The 20,973-nt window shown below is 43.0% G+C and overlaps 2 protein-coding genes across 2 annotated transcripts in view; one reads left to right on the top strand and one right to left on the bottom strand.

Moving 5' to 3' along the window:
* Window positions 1–20,973, top strand: part of LOC139420674 (neuropilin (NRP) and tolloid (TLL)-like 1, like) — a 174,417-nt gene that overhangs the window by 103,075 nt on the left and 50,369 nt on the right. The window lies entirely within an intron of this gene.
* On the bottom strand, window positions 8,331–10,906 carry LOC139420673 (E3 ubiquitin-protein ligase TRIM39-like). The gene is made up of 2 exons (XM_071170893.1): window positions 10,781–10,906; window positions 8,331–10,489 (listed from the first exon to the last, which is right to left on the bottom strand). The coding sequence occupies exon 2, from the start codon at window positions 10,485–10,487 to the stop codon at window positions 8,829–8,831; it is 1,659 nt and encodes a 552-aa protein (XP_071026994.1). The 5' UTR covers window positions 10,488–10,489; window positions 10,781–10,906; the 3' UTR covers window positions 8,331–8,828.

The raw sequence follows: 20,973 nt of genomic DNA, 5'->3' as shown, positions 1-20,973 counted from the left end.
ATGTAGAACCAGGAACAGATATAGCCCTTGATTAACTCCAGACCTGACTGCCCTTGACCAGCACAAAACATCCTGTGGCGTACTGCTTTAGCATCAAATAGCCCCCGCGATATGCAACTTTTCAGGGAAGTTAGGAACCAATATACACAGGCAGTTAGGAAAGCAAAGGCTAGCTTTTTCAAACAGAAATTTGCATCCTGTAGCACAAACTCCAAAAAGTTCTGGGACCCCTGTAAAGTCCATGGAGAATAAGAGCACCTCCTCCCAGCTAACCACTACACTGAGGCTAGGAAACACTGTCACCGCTGATAAATCAACGATAATTGACAAGCATTTTTCTATGGCTGACAATGCTTTCCACCTGGCTACCCCTACCCCTACCCCTACCCCAGTCAACAGCCCTGCGCCCCCCAAGGCAACTTGCCCAAGCCTCCCCCATTTCTCCTTCACCCAAATCCAGATAGCTGATGTTCTGAAAGAGCTGCAAACCCTACAAATCAGCCAGGCTAGACAATCTGGACCCTCTCTTTCTAAAATTATTATTATTGTTGCAACCCCTATTACTAGCCTGTTCAACCTCTCTTTTGTATCGTCTGAGATCCCCAAAGATTGGAAAGCTGCCGCGGTCATCCCCCTCTTCAAAGCGGGAGACACTCTAGACCCAAACTGTTACAAACCTATATCTATCCTACCCTGCCTTTCTATAAGGTCTTCGAAAGACAAGTTAACAAACAGATCACCGACCATTTCGAATCCCACCGTACCTTCTCCGCTATGCAGTCTGCTTTCCAAGCTGGTCATGGGTGCACCTCAGCCACGCTCAAGGTCCTAAACGATATCATAACCGCCATCGATAAGAGACAATACTGTGCAGCTGTATACATGGACCTGGCCAAGGCTTTCGACTCTGTCAATCACCACATTCTTATCGGCAGACTCAACAGCCTTGGTTTCTCAATTGACTGCCTCGCCTGGTTCACCAACTACTTCTCAGACAGAGTTCAGTGTGTCAAATCAGAGGGCCTGTTGTCCGGACCTCTGGCAGTCTCTATGGGGGTGCCACAGGGTTAAATTCTCGGGTCGTCTCTTTTCTCTGTTTACATCAATGATGTCGCTCTTGCTGCTGGTGATTCTCTGATCCACACCTCTACGCAGACGACACCATTCTGACACTGTGTTAACCTCTCTAGGATATGTGGGACGCTAGTGTCCCACCTGGCCAACATCCAGTGAGATTGCAGTGCGCCAAATTCAACTACAGAAATAGTCATTATAATAATTTTAAAAAGATACAACTATTTTACATAGGTTTAAAGATGAACTTCTTGTGAATCCAGCCACGGTGTCAGATTTCAAAAATGCTTTACGGCGAAAGCATACCTTACGATTATTTGAGAACATAGCCCAGCAGACAAATCATTACAAACAGTAACCAGCCAAGTAGAAGAGTTACACAAGTCAGAAATAGAGATAAAATGTATCAATTACCTTTGATGCTCTTCATATGGTTGCACTCAGAAGACATTCATTTATTCAATAAATGTTCCTTTTGTTCGATAACGTCTCTCTATATCCAAAAACCTCCGTTTTGTTTGCGCATTTTCTTCAGTAATCCACAGGCTCAAACGCAATCACAACAGGCCGACAAAAAAATCCAAATAGTATCCGTAAAGTTTGCAGAAACATTTCAAACGATGTTCATAATCAATCCTCGGGTTGTTTTTAGCCTAAATAATCAATAATATTTCAACCAGACAATAACGTTGTCAATATAAAAGGTAAACAAGAAAGGCTCTCTCTCGGTCGCGCTCATGAAAAAGCTCTGTGACACGGCAGGGTCCACTCATTCAGATTTCTCTTACTCCCTCATTTTTCAGAATACAAGCCTGAAACAATTTCTAAAGACTGTTGACATCTAGTGGAAGGCATAGGAACTGCAATTTTAGTCCTAAATCAATGGATACTGTAATGGCATTGATTAGAAAACTTTAACAACAACAAAATCCTACTTCCTGAATGGATTTTTCTCAGGTTTTCGGCTGCCAAATCAGTTCTGTTATACTCACATACACTATTTTAACAGTGTTGGAAGAGTGTTTTCTATCCAAATCTACCAATTATATGCACATACTATCTTCTGGGCCTGAGTAGAAGGCAGTTTAATTTGGGCACGCTTTTCATCCAAAATTCCAAATGCTGCCCCCTACCCTAGAGAAATTAACTAACCTCCAGACGAGCTTCAATGCCATACAACTCTCCTTCCGTGGCCTCCAACTGCTCTTAAATGCTAGTAAAACTAAATGTATGCTCTTCAACAGATCGCTGCCCGCACGTGCCCACCCGTCCAGCATCACTACTCTGGACGGTTCTGACTTAGAATATGTGGACAACTACAAATACCTAGGTGTCTGGTTAGACGGTAAACTCTCCTTCCAGACTCACATTAAGCATGTCCAATCCAAAATTAAATCTAGAATTGGATTCCTATTTCGCAACAAAGCATCCTTCACTAATGCTGCCAAACATACCCTCGTAAAACTGACTATCCTACCGATCCTTGACTTCGGCGATGTCATTTACAAAATAGCCTCCAACACTCTACTCAGCAAATTGCTCCTTTGCACCCCAGTATCTCTACTTGCACTTTCATCCTCTGCACATCTATCACTCCAGTGTTAAATTGCTAAATTGTAATTATTTCGCCACCATGGCCTATTTATTGCCTTACTTCCCTTATCTTTCCTCATTTGCAATTACTTTTCTATTGTGTTATTGACTGTATGTTGGTTTATTCCATGTGTAACTCTGTGTTGTTGTTTGAGTCGCACTGCTTTGCTTTATCTTGGCCAGGTCGCAGTTGTAAATGAGAACTTGTTCTCAACTGACCTACCTGGTTAAATAAAGGTGAAATATATATTTTGTTATGTATTACCATACAATTGGTGTTACAGAGAAAGTTGCCCCCCTCTTAATGTTGTGGTCTATGCGATAAGGCAACCTTGAGTCCCTCTATACCAGTTAGTGGAGTAGTCCAGCCTTTCTGCCAGGACTACTAGAGAGGGGCCAAAGTCATAGAAAGGATTGGAAACAGAGAGAGAGAGAGAAGACAAGTGATATATCATATTAATGTCATATTTTCCCCAGTCATCAGCTGGTAGTCAGGCAGTGACAGACAGTCTAGCCACCAAATACCAGTTTTCTTTGATAAAAATCTGTCCCCTGATATCTTTATGCCACGCACACTCTCTCATACACACGCACCAATAGCACCAGCCAACCAACCGACATCCTTTCCAAAGGTTGTTGCATCATTGCTGGATGTCCTGGCAGTTTGCTGTGGTGCCAGAGGTTGCTGGTTACTCTGCTGATAGGTTTAGGAGGGGAAGGGGAGAGGCGGAAGGGAGATAGAGGAGACTGGAGAAGGGAAGATTGATGAGGGGAGAAAGGTAGATAGGAGAGATGGAGGAGAATATCGAGGAGAGAGAGGGAGAAAAGTGAGAGGTATAACGGTGAAGGGTGAAGAGGTGAGGGGAGACGAAGGATCTAAGGTGGTTTAGAAATGTAAAATAGCAGGGGTCCCTGGGAGATTGCTTGTCTTCTTGTGCTCCTCATACTGTAACTATTGGGCAGACCTGGATTAAAATACCATTTCAAATATCTCAATTACTTTACATACATTTGAAGTACATTTTCAGATATATTTTATTTGAAAAAATAAGTAGTTGGATATTTTAATATACACTGACTCAATTACACTCCCATTCATTTCAAAATAGTAATTGAAAATTACTATTTGTTTTTTACAAATAGCCATTAAAATACTCAAATATAAGTACATGTTTTGGGTTGTGTATGTGAAAATACTCATGTACACAGAAAAAAAGTATTTTAAAAGGCCATTGCAGTCAAAAATCTAATCAAATCAATTATTTGTCACATGCACCGAATACAACCTTACAGTGAAATGCTTACTTACCAACAATGCAGTTAAGAAAAAAAAAAAAAAGAGATAAAAGTAACAAATAAAGAATGAGTAGCAGTAAAATAACAATAGCGAGGCTATATACAGGGACAATTTCTTAATGTCCCGTTGGTAGGATATACGTGCTTTTAGTTCGTCCACTTTATTATCCAGCTATTGTACGTTGGCCAATAATACCGATGGCAAAGGCAAATTAGCCACTCGTCGCCGGATCCTTACAGGCACCCTGTTCTCCTTCCACGAAACTTCTGTCTCTTTCTCCTGCAAATGACTGGGATGAGGGCCTGTTCGGGTGTCTGGAGTAAATCCCTCTCGTTCGACTCGTTAAAGATAAATTATTGGTCCAATTCAAGGTGAGTAATTGCTGTTCTGATGTCCAGAAGCTCTTTTCGGGCATAAGAAACGGTAGCAGCAACATTATCTACAAAATAAGTTACAAACAATTTGAAGAAAAAAAAAATTGCACGGTTGGTTAAGAGCCCATAAAACAACAGCCATCCCCTCCGGCACCATCTGATATCTCACAGGGGTTTATATATCCACACTATGAGGTTGGAATAATACTGTGAAATTCTGGAAATTCTGATAATGCCCTTTTAGTGTAAGAGCTGTTTGAAAAGACCACCTGAAATCTCTGCTTGTTTTGGTGGGGGGGAGTTTTGGAGCCTTTTTTTCTCCACACATAGTGTTGTGTGTTCCTTCCAAACAACTCAACCTTAGTTTCATCTGTCCACAGAATATTTTTCCAGTAGCACTGTGGACATCCAAGTGCTCTTTTGCAATCTTCAGATGTGCAGCAAGGTTTTTTTGGACAGCAGTGGCTTCTTCCTTGATGTCCTCCCATGAACACTATTCTTCTTTAGTGTTTTACGTATCATAGACTCGTTAACAGAGATGTTAGCATGTTCCAAAGATTTCTGTAAGTCTTTAGTTGACACGCTCGGATTCTTCTTAACCTCATTGATTATTCTGCACTGTGTTCTTGCAGTCATCGTTGCAGGATGGCCACTCCTAGGGAGAGTAGCAACAGTGCTGAACTTTCTCCATTTATAGTATAGACAATTTGTCTTACTGTGGACTGATGAACATCAAGGCTTTTAGAGATACTTTTGTAACCATTTCCAGCTTTATGCAAGTCAACCATTCTTAATCTTAGGTCTTCTGAGATCTCTTTTGTATGAGGCATGGTTCACATCAGGCAATGCTTCATGTGAATAGCAAACTCACATTTTGTGAGTGTTTTTTATACTGCAGGGCAGCTCTAACCAACATCTCCAATCTCGTCTCATTGATTGGATTCCAGGTTAGCGGACTCCTGACTCCAATTATCTTTTGGAGAAGTCATTAGCCTAGGTGTTTACATACTTTTTCAAACCTACACTGTGAATGTTTAAATTATGTATTCATTATAGACAAGAAAAATACAATAATTCGTGTGTTATTAGTTTAAGCCATTGTGTTTGTCTATTGTTGTGACTTAGAGGAAGATCAGATCACATTTTTTGACCAATTTATGCAGAAATCCAGGTAATTCCAAAGGGTTCACATACTTTTTCTTGCCACTGTATTTCACAATCCCTTGAAAACGGCACATAGTTGTCAATCGTTTTAGCGTAGCAAATCGAACGTATTGTGACGTTTTATTGAAACCGACCTATAAGATAGAGTTCCAAAAACAGCTTGTTTTCAGTTTTCCCCTCCCCACTCAGACCACTCCAAGACAGTCCTAGCTAAATTCTTGCTTAAGAAATTACTCTTTGCTAAGAAGCTATTTTCTTTTATTTTTGACCATTTAAATTTTTTAAAATCACCAGAGGTTTGGATTCAAGTCATATGACTTGGACTCAAGTCTGACTTGAGTCACACATTTGATGACTTGAGACTCGACTTGAAAGAAAATTACATTTCTTGAGACTTGACTTGGAGCCTCAAGACTCCGGACTCAACTTTGACTTGAGACTGATGACTTGATGACTGATGACTTGAGACTGATGACTTGAAATGATCTGGCCAGGTTTTGTAACGTTTTGTCATTTTCTGGCACAGTGTCTCCCTGGATTACTCTCTACACAGCCAGAGACCGTAGACACAAGCAACCTAAGCACTTGCAAAAAACAAAAAAGTGCAACAGATTTGCCTAGTGATGCGCACTCTCTGCTCTCTGATTGGACCAGCAAACTGTCAATCAAGACAGGTCATGTAAGCTAGAGCAGTGGTTCTCAAAGTGGAGAAGGTTCTAGGGGTCGAGAGTATGAAACTGAATGGGAAAAATACATCTTTTTCATACTTTTATTGTCTACATATACTATTTGTATTTTATATTTATACCTTTTCCTATTTGATCTGGTTTCTAACATAGGCCTACGGTATTGCACCAAATGATTGTCTAAAAAACATCTAATCTGTGCTTTAGAACCAAAAAGTTGTGGGTCTTGATTGTTGACCAGTCATCAGCATTAGCGTGCAAAAGCGGGCACATATCCAGATAGCACTTGTTTAATTTTCTCCAGTTTTGCCTGGTAAAAACAGATTAAGCCTATGTTTATATTATCTATACAAAAGTTATCCATATACTGTATACAGTTTAGCAATCTACTATGAACGCATCTTTGCCAGAACAATAACATTAGGCGGCCTGGCGATTTCATTGATCATCTTCATATTTCAGATAGTTCTAGTGTTGGTGGCTACTGGCTATATATCTGATAGCTGTGCTAATTAGCTATCTAGCTTGCTCCGCATTCCTGTGTAGCGGAAGTGTAGTTTCATCGGATGGAAGCACCCATAGCTGTATGGATCTGTGCCCGTAGCTGTATGGATCTGTGCCCATAGCTGTGTGGATCTGTGTCCATAGCTGTATGGATCTGTGCCCATAGCTGTATGGATCTGTGCCCATAGCTGTATGGATCTGTGCCCATAGCTGTATGGATCTGTGCCCATAGCTGTGTGGATCTGTGTCCATAGCTGTATGGATCTGTGCCCATAGCTGTATGGATCTGTGCCCATAGCTGTATGGATCTGTGCCCATAGCTGTATAGATCTGTGCCCATAGCTGTATGGATCTGTGCCCATAGCTGTATGGATCTGTGCCCATAGCTGTGTGGATCTGTGCCCATAGCTGTATGGATCTGTGCCCATAGCTGTATGGATCTGTGCCCATAGCTTTGTGGATCTGTGTCCATAGCTGTGTGGATCTGTGTCCATAGCTGTGTGGATCTGTGCCCATAGCTGTATGGATCTGTGCCCATAGCTGTATGGATCTGTACCCATAGCTGTATGGATCTTTCAGGACAAGTCATTTTATTTGAAGGTTTTTTTCCTGTTGTTGGAAGATAAGGGCCATATGTTTTGAAAGCCATATCGCAAGTGATGACTATTAAAACACACGGTCAGGATTGTAGTTCACATGGGGCAGTAGTGGGCAAAGCTAATGTCTGAGAACTGTAGGGTGAAGACAGAATGCTGTCTAGAGTTTATGAAAACTAAGACAGACCATGCTTTCCATCCGTCTCCTGCAACCTCCCAATATCCCTAGTTGATATTGGCTGACAACACCTCCACCATCTCTCTCTACTATTCGACATTTGCGCTGCACCCAATCCAATAGCTGTACAGAAAAAAACTGCACAGCGGTTCTCAAACATTTTGTAAAACTGCGTTTTTGCATTTTCCACAAAATGCAGGTGTAAAACGCTGTTTTACAAACATTTTGAGAACCACTGAGCTTGTGAATACATTGCTGTGAATACATTGCTGATGTCCAATTGTAGGGAGAGACGATTGCCATATGCAACTCCAAAAAATGTTGGTGATCAAGAATATGAAATGTTTACTTTGCAAGCTCACCAGCAGTGTGGCACCAAGCAACAACTACTAGCATAGGCCTGCTGGTCTTTTGGTATGAAATTGCTTGAAATGTATAATTTACTTAATTTACTTGCATTGGGAATTTGTTGTTAAAATATATTCAAAATATGTTTAGGATAAGATAATGAAAAGGGCTTTCTGGTAGCCTCAATAAATAGACAAAGATATACAGTATACTGTATATATTTTCTTTCTTGACTTGAGACTTGACTTGACAAAAAGCTTGTGACTCTACTTGACTTGTTCTTAGAATGCACGACTTGGACTTGACTCGAGACTCGACCTGTTCTACTTGGGATTCGACTTGACTTGGACTTGACTCGAGACTCGACCTGTTCTACTTGGGACTCGACTTGAGACCTTGACCTTGTGACTTGAGACTTGCTTGTGACTCGAACAACAGTGATTTTCTCCCACCACTGATAATCATAGTAAGGTACTTAATTGTTACCCAGAAATTATTTGATATTGAGATAAAAACTGCATTGGACCTTTTAATACCAGATACTCAAATACACATTTCTGCTATTGGGGTTAGTTCTCACCTACTGAGTTCACTATAAGTCCGTTTCACAATGGTGGCGCTACAAAGTATTAAAAAAAGGTGGCGCTACAAAGTATTAACTTAAAGGGGCTGAATAATTTTGCACGCCCAATTTTTCAGTTTTTGATTTGTTAAAAAAGTTTGAAATATCCAATAAATGTCGTTCCACTTCATGATTGTGTCCCACTTGTTGTTGATTCTTCACAAAAAAATACAGTTTTATATCTTTATGTTTGAAGCCTGAAATGTGGCAAAAGGTCGCAAAGTTCAAGGGGGCCGAATACTTTCGCAAGGCACTGTACAAGCAGGTTAGCAGGTCTGATAAAAGTAATACAAATATTATGTATGTGTCCTAAAAGGTTATGGGTTACTTTAAATTACCATTTGAATCAGTATTACAAATGCCCCCATTTTAGCACTGTCACAATGTCACCCTCAGGGTGTCTGGTTAACAGGGGTGATGATCATTGGTGCTGAATTTGAGCCATCATAATCATCAAAGGGGTTCAAGTATGGATAGAGCTTCTCTGTGAAGGTGCAGCCAGTGAAAGAGAAGATATGAGACCTGGTGTCCACGTCATAGAAGGAGACTTGACCCTCCTCATAATCCACAAACACCCCCAACTTCTCCGGCTTGCTCTTCAGTGAGAGGGGGGTATGGGGGTCTGTGCAGGCCTCATAGTCAACCTGAAAAGACAACCACACGGTCCAGAATCCTTGCTCTGGGTATAATCCACCTATCTTTCTATTAATCGACTCTTTGGCCACTCCTACATTCCACCCAGTCTTCCCCTTCACCTGCACCTCATAGTAGAATCTCCCAGAGGAGAAGCCCTCCTTTGCCAAAACAGCTACACGACTTCTAAACCTCTTTAGGTTGTAGAAGTGGTTCTGTTCAAAGTGACCTGTTCTCACTAGTTTCCCATTGCCAGATACAATGATAAGGGGATGTGCTGTATTAGGGTCCATAGTGACATCCACTGCATACTGCTGCATCCTCTTCAGGTCATCACCCTTTGACTTCTCCAATACATTACTAAATTTCTCCTCAAGTTCAGAAAGTGCTCTCCTCACCTTTTTATCCAGCTGGGATATGTCTTTCTGCACATTCCACTTGTTCTGGTTCTGGGTTATACTGACATCAGACCAGTCCTTGGTAGATGTAGGGGGGCACAGGGATGGCGAGCTTTGGAGGAAGTGAAGATGATCCTTAGAGTGTGAGAGCTGATCCAGCTCTGAGCGTCTCCTCTGTAGCTCGGTGATTTCCTGCTCCAGCTCTTTAATGAGGCTCTCAGCCTGCCGCATGGTTGCTTTCTGCTTCTCTCCAATCATCTTAGACACCTCAGCCTGGCTTCTCTGCATGGAGCGGACTAGAGTGGTGAAGACCTGTTCGCTTTCTTCTCTCTCTCTCTCTGCATCTCTGTTGCTGAGCTCCGCTGAGTGTTTGATCTCTTTAACCTTCTGTAGGCACTTCTGGATCATCTGCTGCATTTGATTCTTTGTCCTTCCCAACTCAGCTTTCTTCTCTCCGAACTCCTTCTTCAGAGGGACGGTGTGATGACCCTTGTGGTCTGTCACAGTGCAGAACTGACACACACACATTTGTTCAGTCCTACAGAACAGCTCCAGGGGTTTCTTGTGCTTCTTGCACATCCTGTCTTCCAGGTTCTCCACAGGGTTGATCAGCTTGTGTCTCTTCAGGGCTGGGGCTATCTGATGAGGCTGCAGATGAGTCTCACAGAAAGAGGTCAGACACTCCATGCAGGACTTAAGGGCCTTGAGCTTTGTCACAGTGCAGACATCACAGGCCACTTCTCCAGGCGCAGCAGGGGACTCATCTCTGTCTCTGACTTGTATCCCCTTAAAATGATCCACAACCTCTCGGAGTGTTGTGTTGATTTTGAGCTTAGGCTTTTCGTCAAAGGTCTCCTTACACATTGGACACTGGCACTGTTCAGTGCTTTTCCAGTATCCGCTGATACAGGCCTGGCAGAAGTTGTGTCCACATGGAGTGGTGATCGGATCAGTGAGAACCTCCAGACAGATAGAGCACTGGAACTGCTCCTCTGGCAGCAAAATGTTCGAGGACGCCATATCTGGAACACAAAATAAATATTAAAGGACTTCCTGGACTTATTCATCTTTTATAGCTGTGTTTACTAAGAACAGTCCTTACTTGATACCTGTCCACGCCACAATCTTTCACTAATGCTGCCATTCACTTGACTACATGATTGAAATAAACACAAGACAGGATTTATCCCTTGCTATTCAAAGTAGTCACTACAATACATTTACTTAGATTGTATGGTTTCTTACAATTAATGTCTTCTTGTACAAATTCTCTCTCTCTCTCTCTCTCTCTCTCTCTCTCTCTCTCTCCTTACCTGATTATATATGTACTTTTCTTCTTTTACGACAAAATGGTGTCTCTGTGCAGCTGTGTAGAATGTTTTGTGAAGAGCAAGAGAATGTTTGTGCAGTCCTCTGCTTCTCTCATTTACTTTCACTTCAGCAAAGTGATGTCACACAGCTCCTCCTTAACTCTTTCCCTACTTCCATTCCATTTCCCTCTCTCTCTCTTTCCCTACATGCTCTCTGTGTTTCCTGCTCTTAAAGGGGCAGGAAATGCAACAACTAGACCCTGCTACCCTCAAGGATTGGAGTTTCGCAGCCCGGCCCTAAGCCAGCACTTGCTCTTTGATCTTTAACAGCTCTATATTTTTCGAACACCTTTGTCATAGTTATTTTACGCTGTTGCTATGCAACATCCCATCAAAATAATGGCAGAAAGATTCTCTTTCATTTGTTGGATGTCCTGGCAGTGGGTGTGTGTCCCCTGCCCCCCCCCCCCCCCCCCCCCCCCGCCCATTATGAATTATTATTATTAGAGAGAGGTAGAAGGAGAAGACAAGGGATATATCTTGTTTGGTTTAAATCAATGTCATATTTTCCCCAGCTGATCTGTCTTTCAGGGCAAGTCATCAGTTGACAGGCAGGCAATGACAGTGACAGACGAGCCAACAGATATCAGTTTTCTTTGTTCAAATCTGTCCCCTGACATCTTTATGCCACGCACGCACCCACACTCACAAACACTCTCTCACTTTCTCTCTCTCTCTCTCTCTCTCTCTCTCTCACATCCCTTCCGAAAGGTTGCTGTGTATCAATAAACTGAACAGTTAATTCAGTTAAATGAAAAGAGTAAAGTAATGACAAAATAAGATTAAATAAAAACGTGAATGAAATATAAGCAGACTGATAAAGGTAATAAAGTTATGTATAATTTGACAATTTACATGAGAAGGCATTGATTGTTTATAGTGTACATTTAAGCAATAAGGCCTGGGGAGGTGTGGTATATGGCTAATATACCACGGCTAATGGCAGTTCTTTGCACGACACAACGCGGAGTACCTGGACACAGCCCTTAGCCGTGGTATATTGGCCATATATCACAAACCCCCGAATTGTTTGTTTGATCTTACATGGCTTAGCGCTGTCAGGATGTCTCCCTCAGGGTGTCTGGTTAACAGGGGTGATGACCAATGGGACTGGGTTCGTGCCATCATAATCATCAAAGGGGTTCAATTATGGATAGAGTTGATCGTTGAAGTTGCAGCCAGTAAAATAGTAGACTGTGTCAAATCAAATCAAATCAAACTGTATTTATCACATGCGCTAAATGCAACCTTACCGTGAAATGCTTACTTACAAGCCCTTAACCAACAATGCAGTTCAAGAAATAGAGTTAAGAGTTAAGAAAATATCTAAGAAATAAACTAAAGTTAAAAATAAGTTAAAAAATAACAATAACGAGGCTATAAACAGGGGGTCAATGTCCGGGGTTACAGGTAAGTTGAGGTAATTTGTACTTGTAGGTAGGGGTAAAGTGACAATGCATAAATAATAAACAGCGAGTAGTAGCAGTGTAAAAAGAAAGGGGAGGGAAGGGGGGATGTAAATGTAAATAGGCCAGGGGGCCATTTGATTAATTGTTCAGCAGTCTTATGGCATGCAGGTAGAAGCTGTTGAGGAGCCTTTTGGACCTAGACTTGGCACTCCGGTTCCGCTTGCCATGCGGTCGCAGAGAAAACAGTCTATGACAATTTTTTGGACCTTCCTCTGACACCGCCTAATATATAGGTCCTGGATGGCAGGAAGCTTGGCCCCAGTGATGTACTGGGCTGTACGCATTACCCTCTGTAGCGCCTTACGGTCAGATGCTGATAGTTGCCATACCAGGCGGTGATGCAGCCGATCAGGATGCTTTCGATGGTGCAGCTGTAGAACTTTTTGAGGATCTGCGGACCCATGCCAAGTCTTTTTAGTCTCATGAGGGGGAAAATGTGTTGTTGTGACCTCTTCACGACTTTCTTGGTGTGTTTGGACTATGATAGTTTGTTGGTGATGTGGACACCAAGGCACTTGAAACTCTCGACCCACTCCACTACAGCCCCGTCAATGTGAATGGGGGCGTGTTCGGCCCTCCTTTTCCTGTAGTCCACGACCATCTCCTTTGTCTTGCTCACATTGAGGGAGAGGTTGTTATCCTGGCAGCACACTGCCAGGACTCTGACCTCCTCCCTATAGGCTGTCTCATCGCCAACCACCTTTGTGTCATCAGCAAACTTAATGATGGTGTTGGAGTCATGTTTAGCTACGCAGTTGTGGGTGAACAGGGAGTACAGGAGGGGACTAAGCACGCACCCTTGAGGAGCCCCCGTGTTGAGGATCAGTGTGGCAGATGTGTTGTTGCCTACCCTTACCGCCTGGGGCCGGCCCATCAGGAAGTCCAGAATCCAGTTGCAGAGGGAGGTGTTGAATGCTGAGCTGTAGTCAATGAACAGAATTCTCACATAGGTGTTCCTTTTGTCCAGGTGGAAAAGGGCAGTGTGCAGTGCTATTGAGATTGAGTCATCTGTGGATCTGTTGGGGCGGTATGCAAACTGGAGTGGGTCTAGGGTTTCCGTGATGATGGTGTTGATGTGAGCCATGACAAGCCTTTCAAAGCACTTCATGGATACTGACGTGAGTGCTACGGGGCGGTAGTCATTTAGGCAGGTTACATTTGTTTTCTTGGGCACAGGGACTATGGTGGTCTGCTTCAAACATGTAGGTATTACAGAATCCTTCTGGCCCGCTGCCTAATGAACCTGTTTAAAGGTCTTGCTCACATCGGCTATGGAGAGCGTGATATCACAGTCGTCTGGAAAAGCTGGTGCTCTCATGCATGCTTCAGTGTTGCTCAAATGAAGCATAAAAGGTATTTAGTTCTTCTGGTAGGCTTGCGTTGCTGGCCAGCTCGCGGCTGGGTTTCCCTTTGTAGTCCGTAATAGTTTACAATTCCTGCCACATCCGACAAGTGTCAGAGCCGGTGTAGTAGGATTCAATCTTAGTCCTGTATTGACGCTTTGCCTGTTTGATGGTTCGTCTGAAGGCGTAGGGGAATTTCTTATAAGCGACTGGATTAGTGGCCCGCTCCTTGAAAGCGGCAGCTCTAGCCTTTAGCTCGTAGCGGATGTTGCCTGTAATCCATGGCTTCTCGTTGGGATATGTACGGTCACTGTGGGGATGATGTCATCGATGCGCTTATTGATGAAGCCGGTGACTGAGGTGGTATACTCCTCAGTGCCATTGGATGAATTTCGGGACATATTCCAGACAGGGCTAGCAAAACAGTCCTGTAACATAACATCGTATTGAGCGAGTCACTGGCACTTCCTACTTTAGCTTTGGCTTGTAAGCAGGAATCTGGAGGATATAATCTTGGTCATAAATACCAAATGGGGCGAGGAAGAGCTTTGTATGCATCTCTGTGTGTGGAGTAAAGGTGGTCTAGAGTTTTTTTTTTCTCTGGTTGAACGCAACATTAGCTGGTAGATATTAGGCAAAACGGATTTAAGTTTGCCTGCATTAAAGTCCCCGGCCCACTAGGGGCACCGCTTCTGGATGAGCATTTTCTTGTTTGCTTATGGCCTTATACAGCTCATTGAATGCGGTCTTAGTGACAGCATTGGTTTGTGGTGGTAAATAGACGGCTACGAAAAATATAGATGAAAACTCTCTTGGCTATAGAGTGGGCTACAGCTTATCATGAGGTGCTCTAACTAAGGCGAGCAATACATCGAGATTTCCTTAATATTAGACATTGCGCACCAGCTGTTATTGACAGACACACACCACCACCCCTCGTCTTACCGGACGTAGCAGTTCTGTCCTGCTGATGAACTGAAAACACAGCCAACTGTATATTATCCATGTCGTTGTTCAACCACGACTTGATGAAACATACGATATTACAGTTTTTAATGTCCCATTGGTGGGATAGTCTCGGATGGAGCTAATCTAGTTTATTCTCCAGTGACCAATAGAACGGATGGTAGTGGCGGGTTACCCACTCGCCGACGAATCCGCACCCCGATCTCCGCCCCCCTGTACCTCTGTCTTTTCGTCACGTGAATGACAGGGATTTGGGTCTCTGAGAAACAGTATATCCTTCTCGTCAGACTCATTAAAGAAAAATCTTTGTCCAGTTTGAGGTGAGTAATCGATGTTCTGGTATCCAGAAGCTATTAGCAGCAACATTATGTACAAAATAAGTTAAACAATGTGAAACAACACACAAAATAGCACAATTGGTTAGGAGCCCGTAAAACTGCAGCCCTCCCCTTCGGCACCATTGTTATCACATCATAGAAGGAGACCTTCATCGTAATCCACAAAAACCCTCAAATTCTCTGGCTTGCTCTTCAGTGAGAGTGTGCAATCTGTCTTAAAAGACAACCATACAGTCCAGAATCCTTCGTCAGAGTTCAGTCTACCATGGGCCCTATCGATGGACTCTTTTGCCATGCCTACATTCCACCCATTCTAACTGTCCAAATACACCTCGCAGTAGAATCTGCCTGAGAATCCCTCCTTTGCCCTGACAGAAATACGACCTTGACACTTCTGGAGGTTGTAAGGGTGGTTCTGCGCATTTTTTACATATTGCACTCTTTTCCCATCGCCAGACAAAATGAGCTTTGGATGTGCTGTAACAGGATCCAGAACTACATCCACAGCATGCGGCTGCATCCTCTTCAGCTCATCAGACAGGAGACTGCTGGATAACCCCATATGTGACTGACCGCCTTGATTCGGTCTTATGCAGCAAAATTAGAAATTTTTGTTTTTACATTGGATAAAAGTAGAGACTCGGCCTCCCGGGTAGCGCAGTGGTTAAGGGTGCTGCACTGCACCTACGGAGGGTTTGGGAGGGTTTGGCCGGTAGGGATATCCTTGTTTCAATGCACACCAGCGACTCCTGTAGCAATGCACGCTAACCAAGGTGGCCAGGTGCACAGTGTTTCCTCCGACACATTGGTGCGGCTGGCTTCCGGGTTGGATACGCGCTGTGTTAAGAAGCAGTGCCGCTTGGTTGGGTTGTGTATCGGAGGAAGCATTACTTTCGACCTTCGTCTCTCCCGAGCCCGTACGGGAGTTGTAGCGATGAGACAAGACAGTAGCTACTAACAATTGGATACCACGAAATTGGGGAGAAAAAGGGGGTAAAATTCAACAAAAAAATCAAAACAAAAAAGTAGAGACTTGGAGCTACAAAATGGTATTTCATACACTGCATTTGAGGAACAATGGGAAAGTAATTCTGCTTTGAAAGTTGATAAACTTGTAAACCCTCTTTTTTAGAAAATGGCCCTTGAATGTTTTGGTACACCTACTGGAGAGCTCTTTTGTCTACACCCTTTTAGCATTGTTCACACCCTCTTCAGCCTTAGCCCCCACCCATCTCTTTAAGGATTCAGATGTGAGGTCGTGCTAAATGTCATGTAGTGTGGTAAATATTTATACTAAAGGTGGTAAAAGTAGTAGTCGAAAATAAGGAAAAATTCAAGGTAAACAGTGTCCAGATAAAAATATTTTATAAATATAAATAAATATTAGATGACGCTTACCCAGACACACTTGTCTAACTGAATGGGTCATGTGGAAGAAATACTATAACCACAGCTACATCTTGCTAAGTGGATGGGTCTCCACAGAAGGTGTAAACAGTACAGCAAAATGTTTACTTGCATAAGAGCAATATCAAAAATAGATATTGTCAATATAAAGAAAAAAAGAACATGTGTCAATGCCAGTAGAGAAAGAACAAAATAATATGCCGTATGTACAATAACAATATCAATAAAAATATCAGTTATACTGGTGATTGATGAGGTAATGAGATATGTAAACAATCAGGGGTAAAGTGGCTGAGCAGCAGGATAAAAAAATGATCAGTAGCAGCAATGTATGGCGTGTGTGTTAGGAGAGAGTCATGTGAATGTCCATGGAGGCACTGGAGATAGTACTGATGACTGGGAACTCGCCCCCAGTGATGAACTGGTCTGTCCAAACCACACATGAACAAGGGAATCTATATTGGGAGAGCCAATATTCTGTTCTGCCCTTGAATTTGCTGCAGGGCATGTGATGTCCATAGCCTCTTCGTCACAAAAGTTGATCTAGCTGTCACCAGTCCAGGTGGTGCTTGTACATGCAGACCATCTATAGGAGGAAGGATGTCACTGTTGTGCAACAGCTGAAACCTGGTCCCGACTGAGTCCAAACGCTCCTTGATGACAACAACACCAGGCTCCAGAACATCGAAGCTGTAAAAAAGTAAATAACAAAAAAATTGAGAAGACATTTTTTTTATTTAACTTCTTATGGCTGCAGGGGCAGTATTGAGTAGCTTGGATAAAAGGTGCCCAGAGGTGCCCAGAGTAGACGGCCTGCTCCTCAGTCCCAGTTGCTAATATATGCATATTATTATTAGTATTGGATAGAAAACACTGAAGTTTCTAAAACTGTTTGAATGATGTCTGTGAGTATAACATAACCTGAGAAGAAATCCAAACAGGAAGTGGGAAATCTGAGGTTGGTCGATTTTCAACCCAGCACCTATTGAATACGCAGTGGGATTTTGGTTATGTTGCACTCCCTAAGGCTTCCACTAGATGTCAACCGTCTTTAGAAACTTGAATGAGGCTGTGATGTGGGGCCGGATGGGAGCTGTTTGAGTCAGTGGTCTGGCAGAGAGCCAGGTCCTGGTCATGCGCATTTCACATGATAGCGACCTGCGTTCCATGGCTTTTCTACAGACAATGGAATTCTCCGGTTGGAACGTTATTGAAGATTTATGATAACAACATTCTAAAGATTGATTCTATACTTAGTTTGACAAGTTTCTTCGACCTGTAATATAACTTTTTGAAGTTTTCGTCCGACGTTCAGCTGGACCTGACGCCCTAACAAAAGTAGCTACTTGGACATAAATAATGGACATTATCAAACAAATCAAATCAAGATTCCTGGCAGTACATTCTGATGAAGATCATCAAAGGTAAGGGAATATTTATAATGTTATTTCTGATTTCTGTTGACTCCAACATGGTGGATAATTTTTTTTTTTCTGAGCGCGGTTTCAGATTATTGCATGGTTTGCTTTTTCCGTAAAGTTTTTTTTAAATCTGACACAGCGGTTGCGTTAAGGAGAGGTATATCTATATTTCCATGTCTAACAATTGTATTTTCATCAACATTTATAATGAGTATTTCTGTAAAATGATGTGGCTCTCTGCAATATCACCAGATGTTTTTGGAACTAGCGCCAATGTATACTGAGATTGTTTTATATAAATATGAACTTTATCAAACAAAACATACATGTATTGTGTAACATGAAGTCCTATGAGTGTCATCTGATGACAATCATCAAAGGTTAGTAATTCATTTTCTCTCTATTTGTGCTTTATGTGACTCCTCTCTTTGGCTGGAAAAATGGCAGGGTTTTTCTGTGAGTTGGTGGTGACCTAACATAATCGTTTGTGATGCTTTTGCTGTAAAGCCTATTTGAAATCAGACACTGTGGTGGGATTAACAACAAGATTACCTTTAAAACGGTATAAGATACATGTATGTTTGAGGAATTTTAATTATGAGATTTCTGTTGTTTTGAATTTGGCGCCCTGCACTTTCACTGGCTGTTGTCATATCGATCCCGTTAACGGGATTGCAGCCCAAAGAAGTTTGACCTCTATTTAACTAGGCAAGTCAGTTAAGAACAAATTCTTATTTACAATGACGGCCTACACCGGCCAAACCCGGATGATGCTGGGCCAATTGTGCACTGCCCTATGGGACTCCTAATCACGGCCGGTTGTGATAGAGCCCAGATTCGAACCAGGGTGTCTGTAGTGATGCCTCAAGCACTGAGATGCAGTGCCTTAGACCGCTGTGCCACTCAGGAGCATCTTTGCATAACGGCAATTCACCTCCCAACTTAAGATAAGAAGAATAACCTCATACAATGCAACAGAAATGGTATTCACCTTAAGTAATGCTTGATCTGTGCCAGCGGCCTGAAGTGAAATGATATTCACCTGAAGTACTGCTTGATCTGTGTTATGGACCGGAAGTACGGAGTCAGTTGGGGATCGTAAGTAAGCATTTCACTATAAGGTGATAAGGCTGTTGTATTCAGCGCATGTGACTAATAAAATGTGATTTGATTTGAGTTGAGTTGTTGTTTCCAGCCATAGCTTTCCACCAGCACCGTGTCATCCTCCAGTCCAACTAGCTGTGGGATATTGAACCCTGTCACAGTGCTGACCTTCACAACACCAGCAATCTCTGACAAAGTGTTCACTCTGGTCTTTCTGAAGCTCTGCTTGATGAGGCTGAAGCACCAGTTGGGGGAAAACTTGGAGTGGCCTGTGATCAGGAAGTGAATGTTCAGACTGTGGTGGTGCTTGTGCATGGTCCAACAGGTACAATACCTGCAAACAAAATTTAAATTTATTTTCTAACTCCTATCAGTTTGTCTTTAAAAAAAGGCATTTGCCTGATACACACATATATGTACACATACACTGCTCAAAAAAATAAAGGGAACACTAAAATAACACATCCTAGATCTGAATGAATGAATGGTCTCCTGAGTGATCTCCTCCCAGACCTGGACTAAAGCATCCGCCAACTGCTGGACAGTCTGTGGTGGATGGAGCGAGACATGATGTCCCAGATGTGCTCAATTGGATTTAGGTCTGGGGAACGGGCAGGCCAGTCCATAGCATCAATTTCTTCCTCTTGCTGGAACTGCTGACACACTCCAGCCACATGAGGTCTAGCATTGTCTTGCATTAGGAGGAACCCAGGGCCAACCGCACCAGCATATGGTCTCACAAGGGGTCTGAGGATCTCATCTCGGTAGCTAATGGCAGTCAGGCTACCTCTGGCAAGCACATGGAGGGCTGTGCGGCCCCCCAAAGAAATGCCACCCCACACCACGACTGACCCACCGCCAACCGGTCATGCTGGAGGATGTTGCAGGCAGCAGAACGTTCTCCACGGCGTCTCCAGACTCTGTCACGTCTGTCACGTGCTTAGTGTGAACCTGCTTTCATCTGTGAAGAGCACAGGGCACCAGTGGCGAATTTGCCAATCTTGGTGTTCTCTGGCAAATGCCAAACGTCCTGCATGGTGTTGGGCTGTAAGCACAACCCCCACCTGTGGACGTCGGGCCCTCATACCACCCTCATGGAGTCTGTTTCTGACCGTTTGAGCAGACACATGCACATTTGTGGCCTGCTGGAGGTAATTTTGCAGGGCTCTGGCAGTGCTCCTCCTGCTCCTCCTTGCACAAAGGTGGAGGTAGCGGTCCTGCTGCTCGGTTGTTGCCCTCCTACGGCCTCCTCCACGTCTCCTGATGTAGTGGCCTGTCTCCTGGTAGCGCCTCCATGCTCTGGACACTACGCTGACAGACACAGCAAACCTTCTTGCCACAGCTCGCATTGATGTGCCATACTGGATGAGCTGCACTACCGGAGCCACTTGTGTGGGTTGTAGACTCCGTCTCATGCTACCACTAGAGTGAAAGCACCACCAGCATTCAAAAGTGACCAAAACATCAGCCAGGAAGCATAGGAACTGAGAAGTGGTCTCTGGTTACCACCTGCAGAACCACTCCTTTATTGGGGATGTCTTGCTAATTGCCTATAATTTCCACCTGTTGTCTATTCCATTTGCACAACAGCATGTGAAATTTATTGTCAATCAGTGTTGCTTCCTAAATGGACAGTTTGATTTCACAGAAGTGTGATTGACTTGGAGTTAGATTGTGTTGTTTAAGTGTTCCCTTTATTTTTTTGAGCAGTGTATATACATATATGTATACAGTATATATATTTTTTGTATACTATCTATCTATCTATCTATCTTCACACTGACCGTGTGCAATGCCATAAGAATCATCAGATATTTCTCCCTCTCTGTCACGGATGCCATGTTTGCCCTTAGTTTGAAGATGTAATCCGGAGACAGGTGTTTTATACAACAGCCATCTGTGTTCTCTTTTCGACTCCCTCTGCATTTGCAATCAAACGGCAGAATTGTATTCATATGCTTATCATACTCTGCTTCTACTAGACATTCCACTGATTTCAAAACTCTGTTGATCACCGTTTCTTCTCCCTCACTGTCATCAGAAGACTCTACAATGTCTTCTTCAATGAATATGCTTTTACTTAAATCA

The sequence above is a fragment of the Oncorhynchus clarkii genome, chromosome 11, assembly GCF_045791955.1.
Source record: "Oncorhynchus clarkii lewisi isolate Uvic-CL-2024 chromosome 11, UVic_Ocla_1.0, whole genome shotgun sequence".
NCBI lineage: Eukaryota > Metazoa > Chordata > Actinopteri > Salmoniformes > Salmonidae > Oncorhynchus > Oncorhynchus clarkii.
Note: the sequence above shows the minus strand (reverse complement) of the source record. Positions and strands in the feature narration are given on the sequence as shown.

Bases quoted from the DNA above. Each gene is read 5' to 3' on its own strand.
- LOC139420673 (XM_071170893.1), bottom strand. From the start codon at position 10,487: ATGGCGTCCTCGAACATTTTGCTGCCAGAGGAGCAGTTCCAGTGCTCT.